The sequence below is a fragment of the Manacus candei genome, unplaced genomic scaffold (genome assembly GCF_025592945.1).
Source record: "Manacus candei isolate 608988 ecotype Guabito, Panama unplaced genomic scaffold, ASM2559294v1 h1tg000003l, whole genome shotgun sequence".
Classification (NCBI taxonomy): domain Eukaryota; kingdom Metazoa; phylum Chordata; class Aves; order Passeriformes; family Pipridae; genus Manacus; species Manacus candei.
Genome location: NW_026138051.1, coordinates 20,289,130 through 20,308,265, shown reverse-complemented (window position 1 = coordinate 20,308,265; position 19,136 = coordinate 20,289,130). Strand labels below are relative to the sequence as shown.

Below are 19,136 nucleotides of genomic sequence, written 5' to 3'. Positions count from 1 at the left end.
TGACACTGTTTTATGTAACAGAAGTAAATTTAGTGGAAAAACTCTGCAGCAGCCTTCTAGCTGCCTCTTACTGCGTGTTATGTATTAATCTTCAGTCTCCCTTTTCCTGCTTGTGCTGGAAACCACCCATCCAAAGGCACTGGCTGGATAGAGGGAATAAGACTTGGGAACTCCACATGTTCCTGTATTTTCCCTGTGCTTTTATATATTTTCCCTGTGCAGAAATGTGCTGCCTCAGCTCCTGCAAACACGTGACTCCGGCAAAGTGATGAACCAGTGTGAGGACAATGGGAATAGGGAAGTATGGGAATAGTCAGGGAAGGATGGGAATAGTCAGGACAGGAGTCGCAGCCGGTGACAACTGCAAGGCTGAGAGATGTTCTCAGGAATCAGGCAGGGAGGGATGTCACCGAGCAGAGTGGGAGGGGAGGCTGCTGCCTGCAGGCAGCCCAGAGCAGGCACAAGTCCCGGCATAGGCGGCTCATGGGCATCGCCGGCACCGCTGGCACTGGAGTCCTGCCAGGGACAGCCTGGCCTCGTGGCAGGGCACAGCTTTTTCCTTGGGTGTTTGCAAAGCTCTTCTGAGATAAGCAGGTAAGCATGAGCAGGAGCACGGAGAGCTGCTCTGCATCGTTTCTCCTGAGTTTGAGTTCTAGTTTGCCCCGTGACTGTCCGGCAACATAGGAACCAGCCTGCTCCCATTCCTCCTGACCTGGAAAAATGAGAGAGGGAAGCCCAGGGAAATGACTGATCAAGGAGCTCCTGCAGGAAGAGAGACCTGGATTAGGAAATGCAGAAGATATTCTGTAACCCAAGCTGAAAAAGCCAGGAAGCTCAGGGTAGCGGCATCCTCCGAGCTAAGCTGGATATCACAGAGGTTGGGTCCTGGCCAGGTCAGCCAAAGTTGCATTTCTCATTCATGTGTTTGAAGTTCTCCCTCCTAAGAACCACATGGTGAGGCTGAGGGACAGTTTATTACAGCGTTCCAATGGTTCATTGTGGCCCAGCAGCTGCGTGTCACCAGCTGGCAGTGTGGCTGTGTGACTAAGCATCCTGACTTCCCAAATATAACCATTCCACTGGAGCTGCTGGCATTTTCTTCCTTTCCTTTTTTTTTCCCTTCCTATATAATAAAGGCAAGCAAAGTAAGCAAAGTCATCTCCTGATGACCCCCATGTTACTTCTTTTCAGTCAAGAGGCTGCAGAACGGACCAGGCCAGTTACAGCACATGAGGCTTGGCCTTGCAAAATTTCTGGTCTAAATCATTGTGGTGGGACTTGATGGTCTTAGAAGCTGTTTCCGGTCTTAAAAATTCTATGATTCCATGTTAGTCATCCACACAGGTGAAGCACAGGAGGATGAAGTGATTTCCTCAGTGTCTGTAGAACCTTCCCACCTTCCAGCACATCATCTCTCCTGCCCAGCTTGGTGTTCTGCAAACTTACTGAGAGTGCACTGAATCCCCTCTTCCAGATCGTTGTAAAGATATTAAACAGAACTTGATAAAGATATTAAACAGCTTCCTTGTCCTGATTACTGTGGCTAAAAGGAGAAATCAGAGTTGGGTGCATACTCAAACAACCCCTTGCAGCTTTCTCTGTAACACCATGTGCCACTGAAGAGGACGTGGAAGCAGCAATGTGTGTAGGAGCTGCCCTGGATATAAGGTGTTGGAAGACAGTGGGTTTGGAAGGAACAGGCCTACAACACTGGAACACACCTCTTTGGAGCTGTCAGCCAGATTTTGCTGTTCTCTGCAAATTGTTCTTTCTTGCTCCTTGCAGGGTTACTTAAAGCAGTGCCGGAAGAGGAGGGACATGTTCAGTGATGAACAGCTAAAAACTATCTTTGGGAACATCGAAGACATCTACAGATTTCAGATGGGCTTTGTCCGGGACTTGGAGAAACAGTACAACAATGAGGACCCCCATCTCAGTGAGATTGGACCATGCTTCCTGGAACACGTGAGTGCTTTTGGCATTTTTGTTTGGGACTTTTGAGGTTGGTTAGGGAATGGGGGGCTGTGTGTGGGAGCGGGAGGAGAAAAAGTCAGGAGGCAGGAACCACTCAGGATAATTTTTGTGAGTCATAGTGTTTTAGTAACATATCAGGGACTACTCCATGGTTCTACCTTGTGAGATACAGAGGAGGGAGAACTTGGAGCATACAGTTGGATAGCCTCCAGTACATCTGAATCCTAGCACCTTTTCACATCTACCCTTAATCATATTGTGTAGGTGTGATGTCTCACCTGCTCTCCACCTTCAGAATGTGTCTTAAACCCACTCATAGGTCTCCTAGTCAGGTCATGGGTGAGCAGAAGGTTGGAGGAGGTAAGAATGTCCAGAGAGGTAAAAAGAGGCCTTAATTATGCATTACACAAGAAAAGTAGAGGAGAGCAGGTGCCTGGGCTGTTTTCTGGGGCACTCAGATGCACTTGGAAGGCATGAAACACCCACACATCTTCAGTGGCCCAGCCCATCATCCCGTTCCATAGCCACCTACTGCAGAAGCTTATAAATTGGCCAGTGTTGGAAAAATGTCAGAAAATGTCAAGAAAATGACAGCCCTGCTTTCCTTGAGGCAGAATGAAGGCAGAATCAGAGCTCACAGGTGCTCCTGGGCTGCAGGTCCTGTGCTGGGTCAGGGCTGAGCTGGCAGCAGTTCATTTCCTACTAGAGAAATTCCTGACAGACATTCCTGAAACTTCAGCAGGGCATCCCTAAAGAGGTTCAGAGGGCCTCTTAGGCATCACTGGTCCTCTCATTGAAGGCAAGTTTCCTTCTGAGCCAGGTGCATGAGGCGTTAACGTGGCTGCAATCTCTGCTGCTCCTTCCAAAGCAGCATCACATTCCACCTCCGTGCCGAGAAGATGTACAAAATCTTGGTGAGAATCAGTAGCTAAAATGTCATGACTTGAGGCTGTGCTGTCAAGTCATTGATAGTGACAATAGTAAGAATTGCTGCTGTTATTTGGAGGAAGATCTGAGACTTGCCTGTCACCAGACAGTGGCTGAAACCTGGCTGATAAACTCCTGATAAATTATCCCTGTTCAGCCATTTGGGGGAACTGAGGGATGAGAATGTTAAGATCCTGTCCATGGATCTGCAAAGCATTTTATTCCTCATCTGCTTCAGGAAGGGAGAGCTGTGAGTGCATGGCTCAGTCAGTGGGGATGGGAAGGATACCAGGCCTCCCTTGTTCCCAGAAAGGCAGGTTATTTGGACCCTCAGGGACTGAGAAATAAGAATCGCTGGGCAAGTGTGTTTTTACAAAATAAAGTCTGTCCTTTCAGTAGTTTGTAGGGCATTGGCCACAACCAGATGGAGCATCTCAGGCTGGCCTACAACACCTGGGCTTTAGCTAGGCTGTCTCAACTGCACTTTAATTTGGGATGCCGGGCAGTCAGGTTGTGTCCATCTCTCTTCCACTGAAATCTTTCTTTGACCTTCCATTGCCTTGTCTGTGTGGCCCAGATGAATCAAGCCTGAGTTAAGGGTGATGGCAGATCTGTGGTCAGTGATGGCAGAAAAAGGAAATTCCAACAAAATTGGCACCAAAAGACTTGTTAGACCAGTGCAAAAGGTGGAGGGGGGCACACGTGTGAGTGGGTTTTTTCTTTGTTTTTCCATTCTTTGGTGTTTTCTGGCTCTCTGGCCCTGAGGAAATCCCCACAGTGGTTGGTGCCTCGGGGTCCCTGTTGGTAAAGAGAATTTCAAACATACCCAGCTCCTAAAACACTTGCCAGATGTTTCGTGATCTTTCAGGAAAAGAGCTCTAGAAAGGTTGTCATCTTGTCTTAGCAAAATCTAGAGATCTTGGTTCTGCCTTTACCTTTTCTAATGAAAACCCCATGGCACAATTTGAAACTGAAAACAGCTACAGGGTTCACATTAACACACCTGCACCTACAGGATCTCAGCCATGTGTCAGTGTGCAGGGCCCTCTCGGCCTCCCTTTTCCCCCACAGCAATCAGCACCTCCTCTAAGCAGGAAAAGTACTCTGGGATCTGTCCTTCCTCCTGTGTGGGTGTGCTTTCTTAGAATCCCAGAATGGTTTGGGTTGGAAGGGACCATAAAGCTCATCTCGTTCCACCCCCTGCCATGGACAGGGACATCTTCCAACCTGGCCTTGGACACTTCCAGGGATGGGGCAGCCACAGCTTCTCTGGGCAACCTGTGCCAGGGCCTCCCCACCCTCACAGGGAAGGATTTCTCCCCAGTCTCCCATCTCACCCTGCCCTTCTCTAGCTGGGATGTGTTGTTGGCCAGCTGGGTCACCTGCCTGATGTGTCCCTGTTCCTCCACAGCAAGATGGATTCTGGATCTATTCAGAGTACTGTAACAACCATCTGGATGCGTGCATGGAGCTCTCCAAGCTGATGAAGGACAGCAGGTACCAGCACTTCTTCGAGGCGTGTCGCCTGCTGCAGCAGATGATCGACATTGCCATCGACGGCTTCCTGCTCACGCCCGTGCAGAAGATCTGCAAGTACCCCCTGCAGCTGGCAGAGCTGCTCAAGTACACGGCCCAGGAGCACAGGTAATACCGGCCCAGGGCACCGGGGGGCTGCCAGTGCTCCTTTCCACACACAGGGCTTGGGGTTTTCTGCCCATGGAAGCAGGGCAAAGGTTCAGCAGACAGTTAAAGCTTCTCAAAGCACCAATTCACGATGGAGCAAGACTCATCTCTGTTCTAATCAGACATGAACTAATTAGCCTTGGATGTACTTTTCTGATGCTACCAGTTACACTAGAAAAATTACCTAATTAGCATTCAGTGGTCCAAAAGGCTCATTCCCTTCTCCCAAGGAGGACCTTAGCACACAGCAAGTGGAGGGCCAGGATCTGCAACTCCAGCCTGAACATGCTCAGATTTGGGCAGAACTCAAAACCTGCTCTGCTTTTCAGCCTGATCCCATCTCTCATTTTGCCCTGGGGTTTGGGCTCAGAGGAGCAGCTGCAGTTTGATTACTTCCCAAAATTTCCAGGATCTCTTTTGCTGCTGCTGAGGGCAATCAGCCTGACTCCCTGACAGCGTAAATCAGGAATAGTAGCTGTGATATCATTTGTGACTTACTGCTGTAAAAATAAGGTGAAAGAAGAATCAGGCCCTCTAAGAGTAGATTTACTCCCACCTTGCCAATTTTCTTTCTTTTTCCAAAACCCATTTAAAAGTAGGTGCTTCTGAAAAAAAGACCACAAATGTTTCAGAAGCACCTCTTTGTTTTTCCCCAAACGCATCTCTAGAAGAGCGGAGATGTGATATGAGCAGAGATGTGTTGACTTGCATCCATGAGTTTGAGTGATTCAGGCTCGCTGAATCACCAATTTGGTCATGCCTTTGGCTCCAGATACAATTCCTGGTTTTCACTTCATAATGAGACCAAAACAAACTTGGAGTGGAGTCGTGGGAACCTTAGGGTATCAGAAAGCAGCTCTGGGGTCCCAGAGGTTGTGGGTTTTTTCCTCAGCAGCCATGTGATGACCCACAGCACTGCTGGGAGCTCAGAAGTGGCTTCACAATGGGAGGACACGAGCAGCCTCAGAGAGGGGAGCTCTGTGTTTGAGTTATTTGGTGTCCATACCAAAGGGGATGTGGACAGTGTGATCACACAAGGGTTGGATTATTTTGGGAGTGCATTCCCGTTCCCTTTGGGATGTTTTAAATTCACCATGTTGTTATGTCATCTCATACAGTCACATTCTGAGGAGACTTGGGGCTCCCCTGTGGTTAAGCAGCAGTCAGTTGATTCAGACTGAGAGCTCTGTTTCAGTGGATTGTGTCCATGACAGGACACAGCCACTGACATTTCCTTTCTTGTTTCTCTGTGTTCTGAAAAGGGAAAGCAGGGTGTTGTTTGCTCCCCTTGATTAGAAGGACTAACCCCCCCCCCCCGAAGCTGTAACACAGCACAGGTAGGAAACCCCAGGCTACACAGAGCCCTGTGCTGGATCCCTGCCCTGGAGGAAGGCAAAACTCACAGAGGCCCAGGATTCCCCGGGAGCTTCACCTAACAGAGAGACATGCAGTCTCTTTCTTTTTTTTTCTTCCTTTTCCCTGACACTGTACCTGCAGAGCTGTGGATCTTCCCTGCACCAGATCAGGACAGTAGCACCTAAATGAGAAACCTGACCACTCTCCCCCGAGTTTGCACGTGATATCTGGCAAGAATCTAGACTTACATTCAGATTGAGCACTGGAAAATGGTCACTGCAGCCCCAATGGAATTGACAAACCACTGATTTACCTTAATTTCATAGTTAACGGTATATTATTATTAATTCACTGGCCAAATGCTTTGCTTCTGTTATTTTTTCTTTTAAGTTTTTGCCAGCTCTGCCACAGACACGGGCTGGGAGCCCAAAAAGTTCAGTCCTGACTCCTTCTTCATTACAGCGTGAAAGAAAAACGTGCATGGGGTTTTTTCATCGGAATTAGGGAATTAGCATTCCCAGGATAAACCTGGCTTGGCTGGCACCGGCCCACTCCGTGTGGAGGCGGGACAGGGGTGCTCAGAGCCTGGCTCCCTTCAGTTGCTTCTTGTTTTGAGACTGATTCATTTGAATTTTTCACAAAGCCACATCTGTTCACTTCTTAAAGATTTACTCCAGCTTAATATGAATTAAATATATGAGGGTCCTAAGTGCAGCTTGCTGGTGTCCTGAGCATTCCCACTGCAGAACTGAGCTGAAGTTAAGAGTGTAGAAATGTGTTCTGTGAGGAGACTCTGCTGAGGAGTCACTGTCATTACCCTCCCTTCCTTGCCTGGGCATAATTGCTAGGAGATTATGAGTGACTGTCTGTAAACCCTGCACCTCTGCCTGCCTCTACACATCCTTTCTGACCATAGTGATTTTCCTGTTTCCCTGCAAGAGCTCGTGGGCATTTTGCAGATCACTCTGATGTAGCTTCATTCATCCCATGCACAACCAATGCTCCCTTCACACAGATGGCCCACAAAGGGAGGCACAAGAAGTTCATTGTGTATCATGACCATTGCCATCCCTGGAAGTGTCCAAGGTCACGTTGGACGGGGCTTGGAGCAATCTGGAAGGTGTCCCTGCCCAGGGCAGGGCATGGAATGAGATGGGCTTTAAGGTCCCTTCCAACCCAAAGCATCCTGGCTTTCTGCAATGGATATGTCAGGCAGCCCATCCTCTGTTCTCCTTTACTGAAGGACCAGTCCTGCTGTTCTGGAATTTGTGAGATTTTTTTTAACCTCAGCTAGAATTTTGACATTAGAACTGAAGAAAAATTAAAAACTCATCCCAAGTTTTCATCCAAGCAAAACAGCAAGTAATCTTCTATTGTCTATCACAGTGTGATTGCTTCTTAATATTTATCCTGTTGGGATCACATGGAGAAGGCATCTAATTCCCAGCATTCACCCCCATTTTAGCTGTCACCAGTGCAATCCTTAGCAATAATCAATACAGCCATTCCCCCTGCAGCTGCCCAAGATGGCAGTTTTTCTCATTAGTCAGCAATCAATAGCAGCCCTTAAGTTAATAATACATCATGGTGGCATTGTGGCAGCTGGGCTTGCCTGTCTTCCCAATTGAAATGAACATTACAGCTCCTTGGAATGGAAAAGGAGGCACAGGGCAGAAATCAATAGCATTGATTTCAGCATCACTTTTTGAAAAGACTGATCATCATCCTCGCTGGCCCTGGCAGGAGCCTATTCTCACTCTGTGTTGCTGCATTCATAGGCCCATATGAGGAAAAAGGAAGATTTTGCCTTGATTTACTCACCTGAAATCTTCAGTAAGAGTGAATTCCATGGGATAAGTGCTCTGGGGCACTCTTGGAGCTGCCTTATGGCTTGGGAGGTGCTTCGTTCACTGTCCAAATGAAAAATATTTTCTGATGTTCATTTTAAAAATGGAAAAATCCAGGCCCAAAGGCCCAGGCTGTATAAATGTTCAGACTGTCTTTTAGGGTGATGCCCTTTAGCTGAGGTGTTGGGTTGGTAGAGGCCAGGCTGTGCTCACTGCACCCCTGGAACCAGCTGAGGAACTGGGCTGGCTCCCAGTTCCAATTCCAATGAAGCTGCTCCGTTGTGATGCTCCAGACATTGCCAGTGGAAAAAATACAAAATATGGCGTTGCAGCGCTGAGTGGCAAACCCTTCCCGTGTGTCCTTGTGGGGAATGGTGGGATTGTGCTGCTGCTGGGGGTTGATAGACTCCTGTGCATGTTTCATGGCCTCCCCGTGTGTGTTCTCTGCAGTGACTACAGGTATGTGGCCGCTGCCCTCGCCGTCATGAGGAATGTGACTCTCCAGATCAACGAGCGGAAGCGGAGGTTGGAGAACATTGACAAGATAGCTCAGTGGCAGGCCTCTGTCTTGGACTGGGAGGTACAGTAACATGGTGCTGGGAACCTGGGAAAAGCAAATTCCACGCAGTTGTTGCATTATCTAACACCCTATAGTTCATATCACGCAGCCCAGTCTTGGGATTCCTGGGACAAGAAAGACACACCCACAGACTTCCGAGTGGGACTTAAACATTAATGACCCTAAAGAAAATCTAGGGTCCAGTTCCAATTTCATCAGTAGAAACCTGGAGTAACTGTTGTGATTACAGTGCTGGTAGTAGGTGAGGTTTGGATCAAACTCTGTGTGCATTCTGGCTCTGTGCTGTGTCACTGGGGAGGAAGTCGGGAAAGAGCCCTGGAAATTGTGACAGGTTAAGAAAATGGATAAAATCCTTCTAGTGGTTGCCTTGTGATTGGAAGCCAAACTGTTAAGCTGGGGTTAGAGATGGTATTTGAATTTTATAAATGACTTTGCACTTAAAGATATTTCTGAACCAGCCCCAGGTGTAGTGATGGTGTAATTAGAGAACTGAGAGGCACAGGGAAGGCAGAGTCAGCAGAAGGATTCCTCACCAGCAGACCTTCAGTCTCTACATTTGTGCCATGTGGTTTTTTTTAAAAAAACCCAACTAAAATTATGTTCTCCTTTTCCTTTTGTCCCTGGGGTTTTTTTAAGTCATTGTATGCAAGTAATCTGTAAATAGGGTTTGGAAGCAGATGGAGGGCAAATGTTGCTCTAATTCCTCCCAATGTTGTCATTGGTCCATGTGTTCAGCAAGTTGATAGAGTGATGGAGCAGCCTTTCTTTTTCCTCACAGTTGGGAAGATCTGAAATAACTCCACATTCCAGTCATTGGGATCATGCTATGTAAATTAGTGTATGGGAAGAGGTGTTAATCCTTTAATTTTATTTTTTTTTCCTGGAAAAGATCTGTGAAGGCTGGGGAGAGAGGGAGAGAAATACAGGTGCATCACCTTCTGACTGCATGTCCTCTCTGACTGAATTAGTTTCATTACTGTAATGAAGGTTGGGTTCAACCCTGGATCTCGTGATTAAGCACATAAATGCAGCAGTCAGAGCTGGGTATGGGATTGTGGCTGACTGGGAGAGCAGAGAGCGCAGACGATGTGTTTGATTGTTTTACTGTTGTTTACTGTGGAGGAACATCTCTCACAGCTCTCACTGACACACATGCTCATTTTGAGAATGAGGAAAACTACTCTCAAGGAGGCACAGGACCATCAGCTCCATCTTCATCCTTCAGAATGTGCCATGGGATAAGCTGATGGGAATCTTTTGTAAGAAATGTGGAGCCCCTCTCTGCAAATAAATCTCGATTAAGGGCAGATGAATTCCAAGTCAGTAAATATTCATGTGTGAGTGGAAAGCCAAGGTCACCCCACAAAGGATCTATGGAATAGCAGTTTCTTTTTCTCTTCGATTAGCTCAGTTGATAATTCATTTTTATTTAGCCATATTCTTGATAACTCATTCCTGCTTAGCAGGACCCATTCTTTATCTTCCATGCTATCCTCAGGAATTTGCCAAGTCATTCTTCCAGGCTTTTTTCAACTAGTCCAAATTTTGAGCACATTATTGCAGCACCATCCTTCAACTTCTCATAATATAGCAAAGCCTGCAGTTGGTACTGCTGAGAGATCCCCTGGGAATACAGTGCTGCCCCAGGTCAAAGGAAAACACCCTTCTTGCCTTTTTCAGTCTGTCTTTTGGATTAAGAGGAGGCATAGAGTTTTGATGAGAACAGTAGAGGATGAGAGCTGGACCCAGCAGAGGATTTCACGGCTTGATTCTTCCCTCTGAAGTAATTCTGAATCACCGGATCCAGCCCCCACTTCCCAGCTGTCCACGGAATGGCCAGAAGGATGCACAGAAACCCAAAATACCCAGAAGTGAACCATTGTGCGATGCAGGAAGAGAGTGGGAGAAATCAAAAGTGGTACCAGATGCTTGGATCCACCCTAGATCTGTGCAGATGCTTTCCTTGGGCACTGCAGTCCCCACTGCAAACCCCAAGCCCCACTCAGCTGTGGGGCACGTCCTCCAGGACTCAGGACATTGGGGCTGGTTCCTTACCCAGTCCATGAGGATTCACTCGTCCTCTGTGCTTGGCCACTTAAGGGACCTCCTGGTGTGTGTCCCCAGCCCCTGCCAGGCTGTGGGCAGTGGGTATTTCCAGTCTGAGGAGACCACAACTCCAGCTGGTCTTTACTGGAGGACCCTCAGCCAAGGGAGGGCCCCACTGTCAGTGCTGTGCTCCCACTTACCCACTGTGGGAAGTGCTCCCTGAGGCAGGAAGAGAAACCCGCAGAACACTCCCCAGCTTTCCGAGGCCCTGTTCCTGCTCTGATTAGTGACTGTACCCCAAACCAAAGCTTTCTGTCCCTCATGGTGTCACACAGAGTGAGCAGTGGAGCATCACCCGGGGTGCACAGTTCAGCCTTCCTGAGACACATGAAAACAGCACTCAAAAAAAAGCAGGGAAACAAGAAAACAATCAGGAGAAAAAATTATCAGTTCAGACTTTTTTTCCCCAAATATCCAGCCAGGCACAAGACAGAGCTAATCCTGAATTCCCACTGCATGTGGCACTTGGTGATTTATTTCAGTGGCTTAAATGTCTCAGCACGTTGAAATCTCTCATTTGGAGAAATGTCTGTTTTTCCTCAATATCTTGAGACTAACGAGGTTGATTATCTGTTTTGAAAGTGCTTTTTCTTGTCTAAATTTACCCATGTTTTGTGATGAGATGGAAAAAAGTGTTTTTTTAAAAAGAAGAAAAAATCCAAACCAAACTACAAATATTTAGCGAGTGAATATTTGAAATGTTCTTGTGTACCAAGTGTGTGTACGTGTTTTCTTGCAAGGAGAGGGTGTGTTTGGGAATGCATACATATTGCTGATCCTAAAGCAAATGGGTAGAGTAGGGGCATGTCCAAGTTGATTTAGGCAGAGGGATTTTACTGAATCCCATGGAGTTGTGCCTGTGCGTTTCAGGAATCACTTTTATCCCTCAAGACTTTTTGCATATCCTTGAGTTAACCAAGGGCAGAGGTTTTCCCCAAGAAATCATGCAAGCAGGATCTGATGGTTTAAATTGCCATTGGGATCAGGAAAGGGTGGCCTGATGTGGGGGGCAGCTGATAAGCTTTGGCAGCCAAGGCCTGAAGTCTTAAGGAATTATTGGCAGCTTTGGCAGCTTTAGACAAGTAATGACTGAGCAAAATCTTAAGGGAAGATTCTGATCTCACTGACTGCTATAAATTAGAAATAATCCCAATCACTTTGAAATGTGTTCCTGTAAAATTTGTGGGAATGTGGGCTTGACCGAAAAGCCCAGCTTGGTCTGCTGCCACGTATGACTCACTGCTTTATTTTGTAGCCTGAATTTCCAGGATATAAACAGACCCAGAGAGGTGCTGTCCCTGCCTACACCAGTCCTGCCGTGCCTTTTGTGCTTTGAGCTGTTAATGGTGCAGAATGTGGGGTTTCCATCACCTCCTGCCGAACCCTTTTGCTGCCTGAGAGCTCTCGGTGTTATGAAGTGTTTCCTGATGCTCAGCCTCTGTTTCCCTGCACTCAACATCATCCCCTTGTTCGTAGTTAAATACCCTCAGATCAAAACAGTGACATTTAAAGGCAGTGAGGCAAACCAGCACACAAGGTGGTGGAGCAGGTTCAGAGCAGACTTCAAATAGGGCCCATCGTGGGCAGCCTTTCCTGCTCAGTCCTTTCTGCTGCTCCTGCCCTCTGAGAGCTGCACATCTCCCAGTTTAGTGGGCTATAAGCTGGAGAGATACACACACAGCAATGTCAGAAAGACATTTCCACAAAGCCCGTCATCATGTCCAAGTCCTTGCCAGTCCCAGTTTGGGCAGGGCTACATTTACACCACAAAGCTAAGGCAATGGTGCATCCCTGCCTTGCTTCCTCTCTTCTCCTGTGCCGTGGCAGGAGCATGTTCACCTCTCTCCTGCCCTCCCTGTGGATCCTATGAGCCTGTGGAGCTGTGGAGACCTGTGTGCCACTGTGCCCAGCTCCCTCTGGCTCTGCTGCTGGGCAGGATTTGCCATTTCCATTGGCATGAGCCCCGTGCCCACCACAGCCTCAGGGGCCACTGCATCCCCACTGAGTGCCTTGTGTGGATGATGTGGAGGTGGAAAACAGGTCTGTGCTTCAGCACACCTCAGAATTGCTCCTTTTCATGCCTTTTGAACAGCTCTTGAACCACATCAAAACAAAATGAAGCAGCAATCCTGCAGCAGTCCCTGCCCTCATGGCAGCTTCCAGCAACCCTTTTCTCCCTTTCAGCCCAGGTTTCTCTCAGAATAGGGATATGATGTGGCTCCCATTCCCTAGGAGGGAATCTTATGAATCTGTGGATTCATCACTGGCAGGATGTTTGGCACAGGACAGAGCCTTGCTGATCAGCCTGGATTGGTTTTAACTTGCTATTTAAACAGATTACTTTATGCAGCTATCTGGATATTTCTACCAAAGATTCCCATGGGTTGCCACTATGGCAGGTTTCAAGAGTGTTAAATTTACATGAAGGGAAAAATATATGTAATTGAGACATATAATGAGCACTGTCCTTTTAAATGTCTTCCCATTGTTGTTATTTATGGGTCCTTTAAATCAAGAGTTGCTGCCCTTAATTATGTAATCCATAATTGTTGGCCTCAGCCTAATATTATGTTAGTGAAAGCAAGAGTGACATGAAAGAAAGCTGCATGTAACCAATGTGCTGCTTGGCAAGCAGGGACAGCCTGATGAGAAATCCTCCTGGGAGAAAAATCATGTCAGGGACTGAAATACAGCCTTCTTTTTTCTTCTTCTTCTTGCCCTCCCCTCCCCCAACAGAAGGTATCAAAACTGAGCCTGTTGAAAAGCACATCTCGCTCATGTTCCTTTTCTGATCTCTGTGTAGCCCCAGGTGCTAATCAGCCTGTCAGTCTCTAATTGCAGAACAGCAGTGTCAGGCAGGAGAGAGCCCTGCTCACTGCCTGGGAGCTGGGCAAGGGCACAGAATCTCCTCACTGTGCCCAACAGTGGCAGCAAAAGGGCTATGTCAGGGTGGGCTTGGGAGCTAAGGGGTGGGTCTGGTGGGCTCCTGAGCATTCCTGAGCATTCCCAAGCCCAGGGAAGTGTCTGCTCAGGGCTGGCTTGTGAGAGGTGGAACAGCTCACAGCGCCCTGCCCATCCTCGCTGTGTGGGTGCTCCCAACATCCTTTATTCCATGGCACTGTTCCAACCCTTCTGGTCCCTGCTAGTTGCTCCTTGCAGAGCGTGGTGGTCGCTCCAGCACAACTGGGGAGCTGGGGATCCACGTCTTTCTGACAGAGCAGCAGCAGAGCTGGCCCTGTGCTGTCACAGTCAGGAGTAGCCCTGGGACTGTGTGTGTCACTGCAGGCTCGAGGGAGCATGAAACACTCATCCAACCCAGATCTGGGTGACCTTCTGCTCCCATTACTGCTCACAAAGGAGCTCTGCTGTGACTGCACGGAGAAGAGAGGAGTCAGCTTTCTGTCGGCTGCCGTTTGGATGCAGCAGGATGTGCACGGAGGATGTGTCAGGATGTGCACTGAAAACCCTTGGTGCAGCTGGGGAGGGCTGAGGGTTTTGTTAGAGGTTTATGGGACATAACTCAGGTTGGACAAGGCCTCAGGAAGTCAGCCACTCTCCTCTTGGCCATTCTGCTGCTGTGCTCGGCTGAAGTAAGTAGAAATCTGCCTGTTCAGTGGAACTAAAAGTTCAGCCTCTTCCTTTTTTAGCAGGGTTTCTCTTCATTTACATAAGGATATAGATGATCCAGCTTCTCTAGGAGTTGGAAGAAAACTGAAAAGAAAAAGGAAATTTTTTCCTAGTTCAGTACAGGATTGGAGGGATCCAGGGCTGGGACTGGGAGAGGCATTTGGGAAAGCCTGCCTGGAGTCAGGCCCGTGGACGAAGGTGTGCTGGGGGAGCCACAGTGGCAGTGGAGCTGAAAAACCAACATGTCCCTTCTTGCTCCCATCCTGCAACTGACACCTGAGCCCCCAGAAGGGACACCCCTCCTGAAGGGGACAATTGGTGCTGTTCAGAGGTTTAGAACTGTCAGGAAAAGAACAGCCTTTCAAGGTTCAGTGGTTCTGCTGGGAGGCTCTGGCTGGTGAATTGGCACAGCAGCCGGGGATGGAGGAGCAGGCAGGGCTCTGGACATGCGGCTCGTGGCCAGCCATGTGCTAGTCCCAAAGTATTTGCAATATGTATTTTCCAATTTGCTAACCCAGCATGGGAAATCAGCTATTTCTAGCCTACAGACTATATATAAATTGTTTTCCCAACATAAGAAATGGTATACAAATCCTATCATTTCAAATCCAAATGTTTTTGGGTTATGTAGCTTGCAGGGACTACCCAGTTTGGATTCAGCTAGTCAAGTAGAAGTGCTTACAGAGTCCTCTGTGTGTCCTCAGGCTTCAGATGCTACCACAGGAGTAAAAGACAAAACTGTCTTTCTATTTTTAGCAGCCAGCCTCTCCTAAGCTCGCCCCCTCTCCTAAAGCTCCCATCCATAGGCTTGTGGGAATCTTCTTCATAGAAGCTCGTGTTTAGCCAGGAAAGCCCATAATTTCTGGAGCCAGTGTGTTTTCTTCAGAGGCTTCTTGTTCGAGGGCTTGTGCCCACCTGAGCTGTGGCAGCAGCACACAGGTCCCTGGGTTCTGGGCAGGAGGTGTCACCACCCTGCTGAGACACCATGTGATGCACAGCCCATCCCTCCAGGGAGTGACCCTCTGTGTCCCTGGGAAGTTAACCCTCATTAACCCTTGGGATACCACAGCCAGAGAAGTGAGACTGAGAGGAGGATAAACCCCTGGCTAGTCTGTGCTGCAGGATGGTGATGCAGTGACTTAATGAAGTTGCTGTTGTCACAGGGCCCAGGGACACAGGCGGTCGCTTCCAATCAATGCTGAGAGGTTAATTACACATTTACCTGAGCAGCAGTCTGAAAGCCTCACCAAGAAAGGAGGAGTGGGGGTGACTCTTGGCTGCTTTGGCACCTGCAGCTGTGAGCAGCACCAGAAGCATGTGTCTATCTAGATCCCCCCCATAGCTGGTTGAACCTTTACAAGCTGTTTGCTGAGATTTTGGGATGGTCTTGTCCCAGAAATCGGTTCCAGTTTGGCGTCAAAGCCAGAACTGCAGTAGTTTAAGAGCCAAAAAGAAAAAAAAAAAAAGCTCTTCTTTTACTTGCTCCTGAATTCTGCTCCTTACCTTTCAGCTGGAGTCATCCCGCTTCCTTCTGCGGTGTTCCACCGAGATGCCCATAGGGCAGGTGGTGGTGAATTCACCCATTTTTAATAAATAGACTTTAATTAACTTTTTAAAAAAGTCCAGCTCATTCCAATTAGTGGAGGGTGACTGCATTTGTTCTCTCAGAGAGTGGGAGAGAGAGCTCTGTGTTTTCAAGACCATCTGCTCATGAATCCTTAAAAAAAAACCAGAGAGGAAAACAAGCGTTAGCCGGAGGCAGGGAAGGGTGAGGGCACTCCAGCAGCCAGCCAGGGAGGCCTGGCCAGCTGGGAGGGCCCGAGGCTGCCAGAGGAGCTGGGGTGGTCCTGACAGGTTTTTGGAGATGGGGAGCTCTAATGAGCTATGGGAGAAAGGACTGTCATTGCCTGGGTGAGTGGGAAGAGAAGCAACACTCCAGAGGGGTGAGTTCTGGCAGCGTCATGGGTGGGGAACTGATAGCTCAGTGTTGATGGCTTTGAGATTTGAGATGGCTGGCCTGACATTTCAGGACCAAAAAGGCTTTGGGATGCTGTTTTAAAGGGGGAAGGTGCAGGGGACTGGTTACCCTGAATACGAAGTGGCTGTGCTGGGCAGCAGGAAAGGGCTTTGGTTGCCTGATGCCACCAGCACCTGCAGCGAGATCAGGATCTGGGGGTACCTGGAGAGGGGAGTGGGTAAAGTGTCTGGAGCAGCTCTTTCCCCATTGCAATGTGAACTGCAGTGACTGTGCTTTGAGTGCCCACACTTACTTCATTTATTCTCCTTCCTTCAAAATTATTCCCTAACCCCAGTTTCTGGTCCAAAGTCAGATGGGGTGGCTTTGGGAGTTGCTGGAGGGCCAAAATCTTGCTTAATGATTGCCTCTCCCCATCCTGCAAAGACAGACGTGTCCACTGCCCTGGCTGGGAGCAGTGGCTCACTCGGCCTCATTCTCTCTGCCCTCCAGGGAGACGATATCTTGGATCGCAGCTCGGAGCTGATCTACACGGGGGAAATGTCCTGGATTTACCAGCCTTATGGACGGAACCAGCAGCGAGTTTTCTTTCTCTTTGATCACCAGATGGTTCTCTGCAAGAAGGTAAGGACATGGCTAAGGGCATGCTGCAGACAGGCTTGCCAGTCCAAAGTGGTTTTTAGGGCAAGGTGGCTCTTTGCTGCACGTGCAGAAGAGGATGTGGATAGCACTGAGGAGGGGCAATCCACATGCTCAGAATACTGATTTGTGGGATAGTGAGCATACTGGGATAGAGGGATTTTTATGCTCATAGCAAATCCAGCCTCCACTTTTTCACTTAATGCCTTTTTCTCATGTGCCCCTTGTTTGGCTTGTTGCCTCACTTCTCCTTTTAAGTTTTGGCTGCAGCATATGATCTGGGATTAGATAGCCCTAGAATTCCTGCATGAACTGCAGAGCCTGGCACTTGGGCTGACAGCTCAGTGGCTGCATTGAGACAATGATCAGCAACTCATTCTGTGCAGGGCTTCTGTGCTGGCACTTGGGCAGAGGCATTTTAAGCCTCATCCTGATGTCTCTGCTGTGCTGGGTTTTACAGGGCACGTCTGCCATGAAACCCATCAAGAAGGTAGGAAGGCAGTGCAGGATGCTGGTGCTGATGTGCTGAAGTGTTAATAGCAGCAGGTGAACTGTGTTTCAGAGCAGCTCTATGCAGCAGCAGCAGCATCACAGCTGTACTGCTGTATCCCACTAAGGTGATCCCAGCTCACTGCCATCCCAGCTGTGCTACGTGAAGGGACAGAGCACATCAGTCCCGTGTGTGACAGCCTGGGATTCAGTGACATTCAGTGCAGCCACACAGAGAACTGTGAAGGGGGAGTCCCCATGTCTGGCTTCAGTGGGAAGTGCAGACAGGGAGCTGTGCTCCTGTTACAGCCTCAGGGCTCAGGACAGGCTGAGCCAGCCCCACTCCATGTGCCAGGGCCCTGGCACTGCAGGAAGCAGCGAGGGAGGAGGCGTGGGAGGCTCCTGACTCACCGCGGCATCACTGCCTGCTCGCGGCCTGTGCAGTGCAGTGGGTGGCACTTTCTTCTCCTGAGTCATGGTTGACTGAAATTTTGCCTTCTGGAATGCATGTGCTTGTTTTTCCCCTCCTCACTGCTGTACCTTTTACTCCTGGCCTGGCTCTGCACAAAAATAACCACAGAGCAACAATAACCAGGTCCGACGGTCAGAGCTGGCATAATGAGTCTGGAGGTGGCACAGCTGGTTTCAGTTTTAATCTTGACCTCCCACACTTTGATTGTGACCCGAATTGCCAATTCACAAGGCAGCATCCAGCTTGGCATCCAGACACTGGGTCTGGTCCAGAGAGGTATCGAGCGTTCCTGTAACTCCGGGAAAACCATGACTGGGATTTCCGTGGTCATCAGCATGAGTGGAGAGTGTTCAGCAATTCGCAGTGGGCTGTGGGGGCCTGGCAGGTTCCAGCAGTATGCAAACAGCACTAGTGGGACACTGTCCTCCTCCTTTCTGCACGCAGAAGGCCCTTTGAGGGACGTGGTGCTGCAGGAGGTGCTGCACAGGGAAACACCCAGCAGATTAGAACGTGGGGCCTGGGCCTTCCTGGAAGAGAGACTGTGCCAGGATCTGGCAGCCCTGCTGCCGCCAGCCGAGGTCTTTGGGACAGTGTGTGTGCCCTGAGCTTTGGGGTGACAGGGCAGAGGGTGGGAACTCCTGTGGTGACCCCGATGTCATGGGCACGGAGCTCAGACCTCGCTGTAGGTTCTTCTTCTGCATCCCTTTTTTCCAGCAGCAAACTGCAGTTACTTTTCAGTGTTGGGGCAGGAGGGGAGATGAGGTTACAGCTGTACTCTCCCATGATAATACTTTCCTTGAACTTTATTGAGAATAATTGTCCAGTATGGGTCCTGAGGAGTGTTAGCTCACATTTTGGGATCATGAATCCCATATAAAATAAATCTGAATGATTTGTAGCCTATGTTGCCTTCACCCTTGTGTCAGGCTTTGCTGCACAGATCCCAACAGGCAGGATGACCTCTGCTTTAGAGCCAGAGCACCGTGTCTTGGGGCTTTTTTAATGAGGCACCATTTACCTCATGGTGTGGGAAGTTGGAGCTTTGAAATTATCCTCTGAGGGATATGAAATATGACCCACATCCTCCAGAGCAGCTTTGGTACCACTTATGATGGCACATCTCAGTGAATCTTCCTCTTCAGAAGATTTTCTGCATTTGTGGTTTTTTTCAGATATAATAAATCAGTAGGTATGATACATCCTTCATCATGACGCAATCTATATGAGAATACTTTTTTTTAAATTACAGTGGTTGAATTTTATCTCTTTATCGGTCAAAAGAGATTTTTAATAGAAATAAGGAACTAAAACTAATTCCTTATTTAAATATGCCACAGATGCTTCAGTTTGATGGAGGTTTGCTAGATATCCTGAGAGGATCTAGAAGACAAGCACATATTTCAACAAGATCCCCCACTCCTCCAGATCTTCCTTGCAGTTACCTGCACATCATCCTCACCT

At 48.5% G+C, this 19,136-nt stretch overlaps 1 protein-coding gene across 15 annotated transcripts in view; it reads left to right on the top strand.

The window, feature by feature from the left end:
- The window catches only part of ARHGEF9 (Cdc42 guanine nucleotide exchange factor 9), a 206,395-nt gene that overhangs the window by 160,168 nt on the left and 27,091 nt on the right, over positions 1–19,136 (top strand). For all 15 annotated transcript variants that reach the window (XM_051790131.1, XM_051790127.1, XM_051790130.1 and 12 more), the window contains 4 exons: positions 1,786–1,965; positions 4,313–4,545; positions 8,238–8,367; positions 16,568–16,699. In XM_051790131.1, coding sequence (XP_051646091.1) covers positions 1,786–1,965; positions 4,313–4,545; positions 8,238–8,367; positions 16,568–16,699 — 675 coding nt within the window. The remainder of the gene's footprint in view (positions 1–1,785; positions 1,966–4,312; positions 4,546–8,237; positions 8,368–16,567; positions 16,700–19,136) is intronic.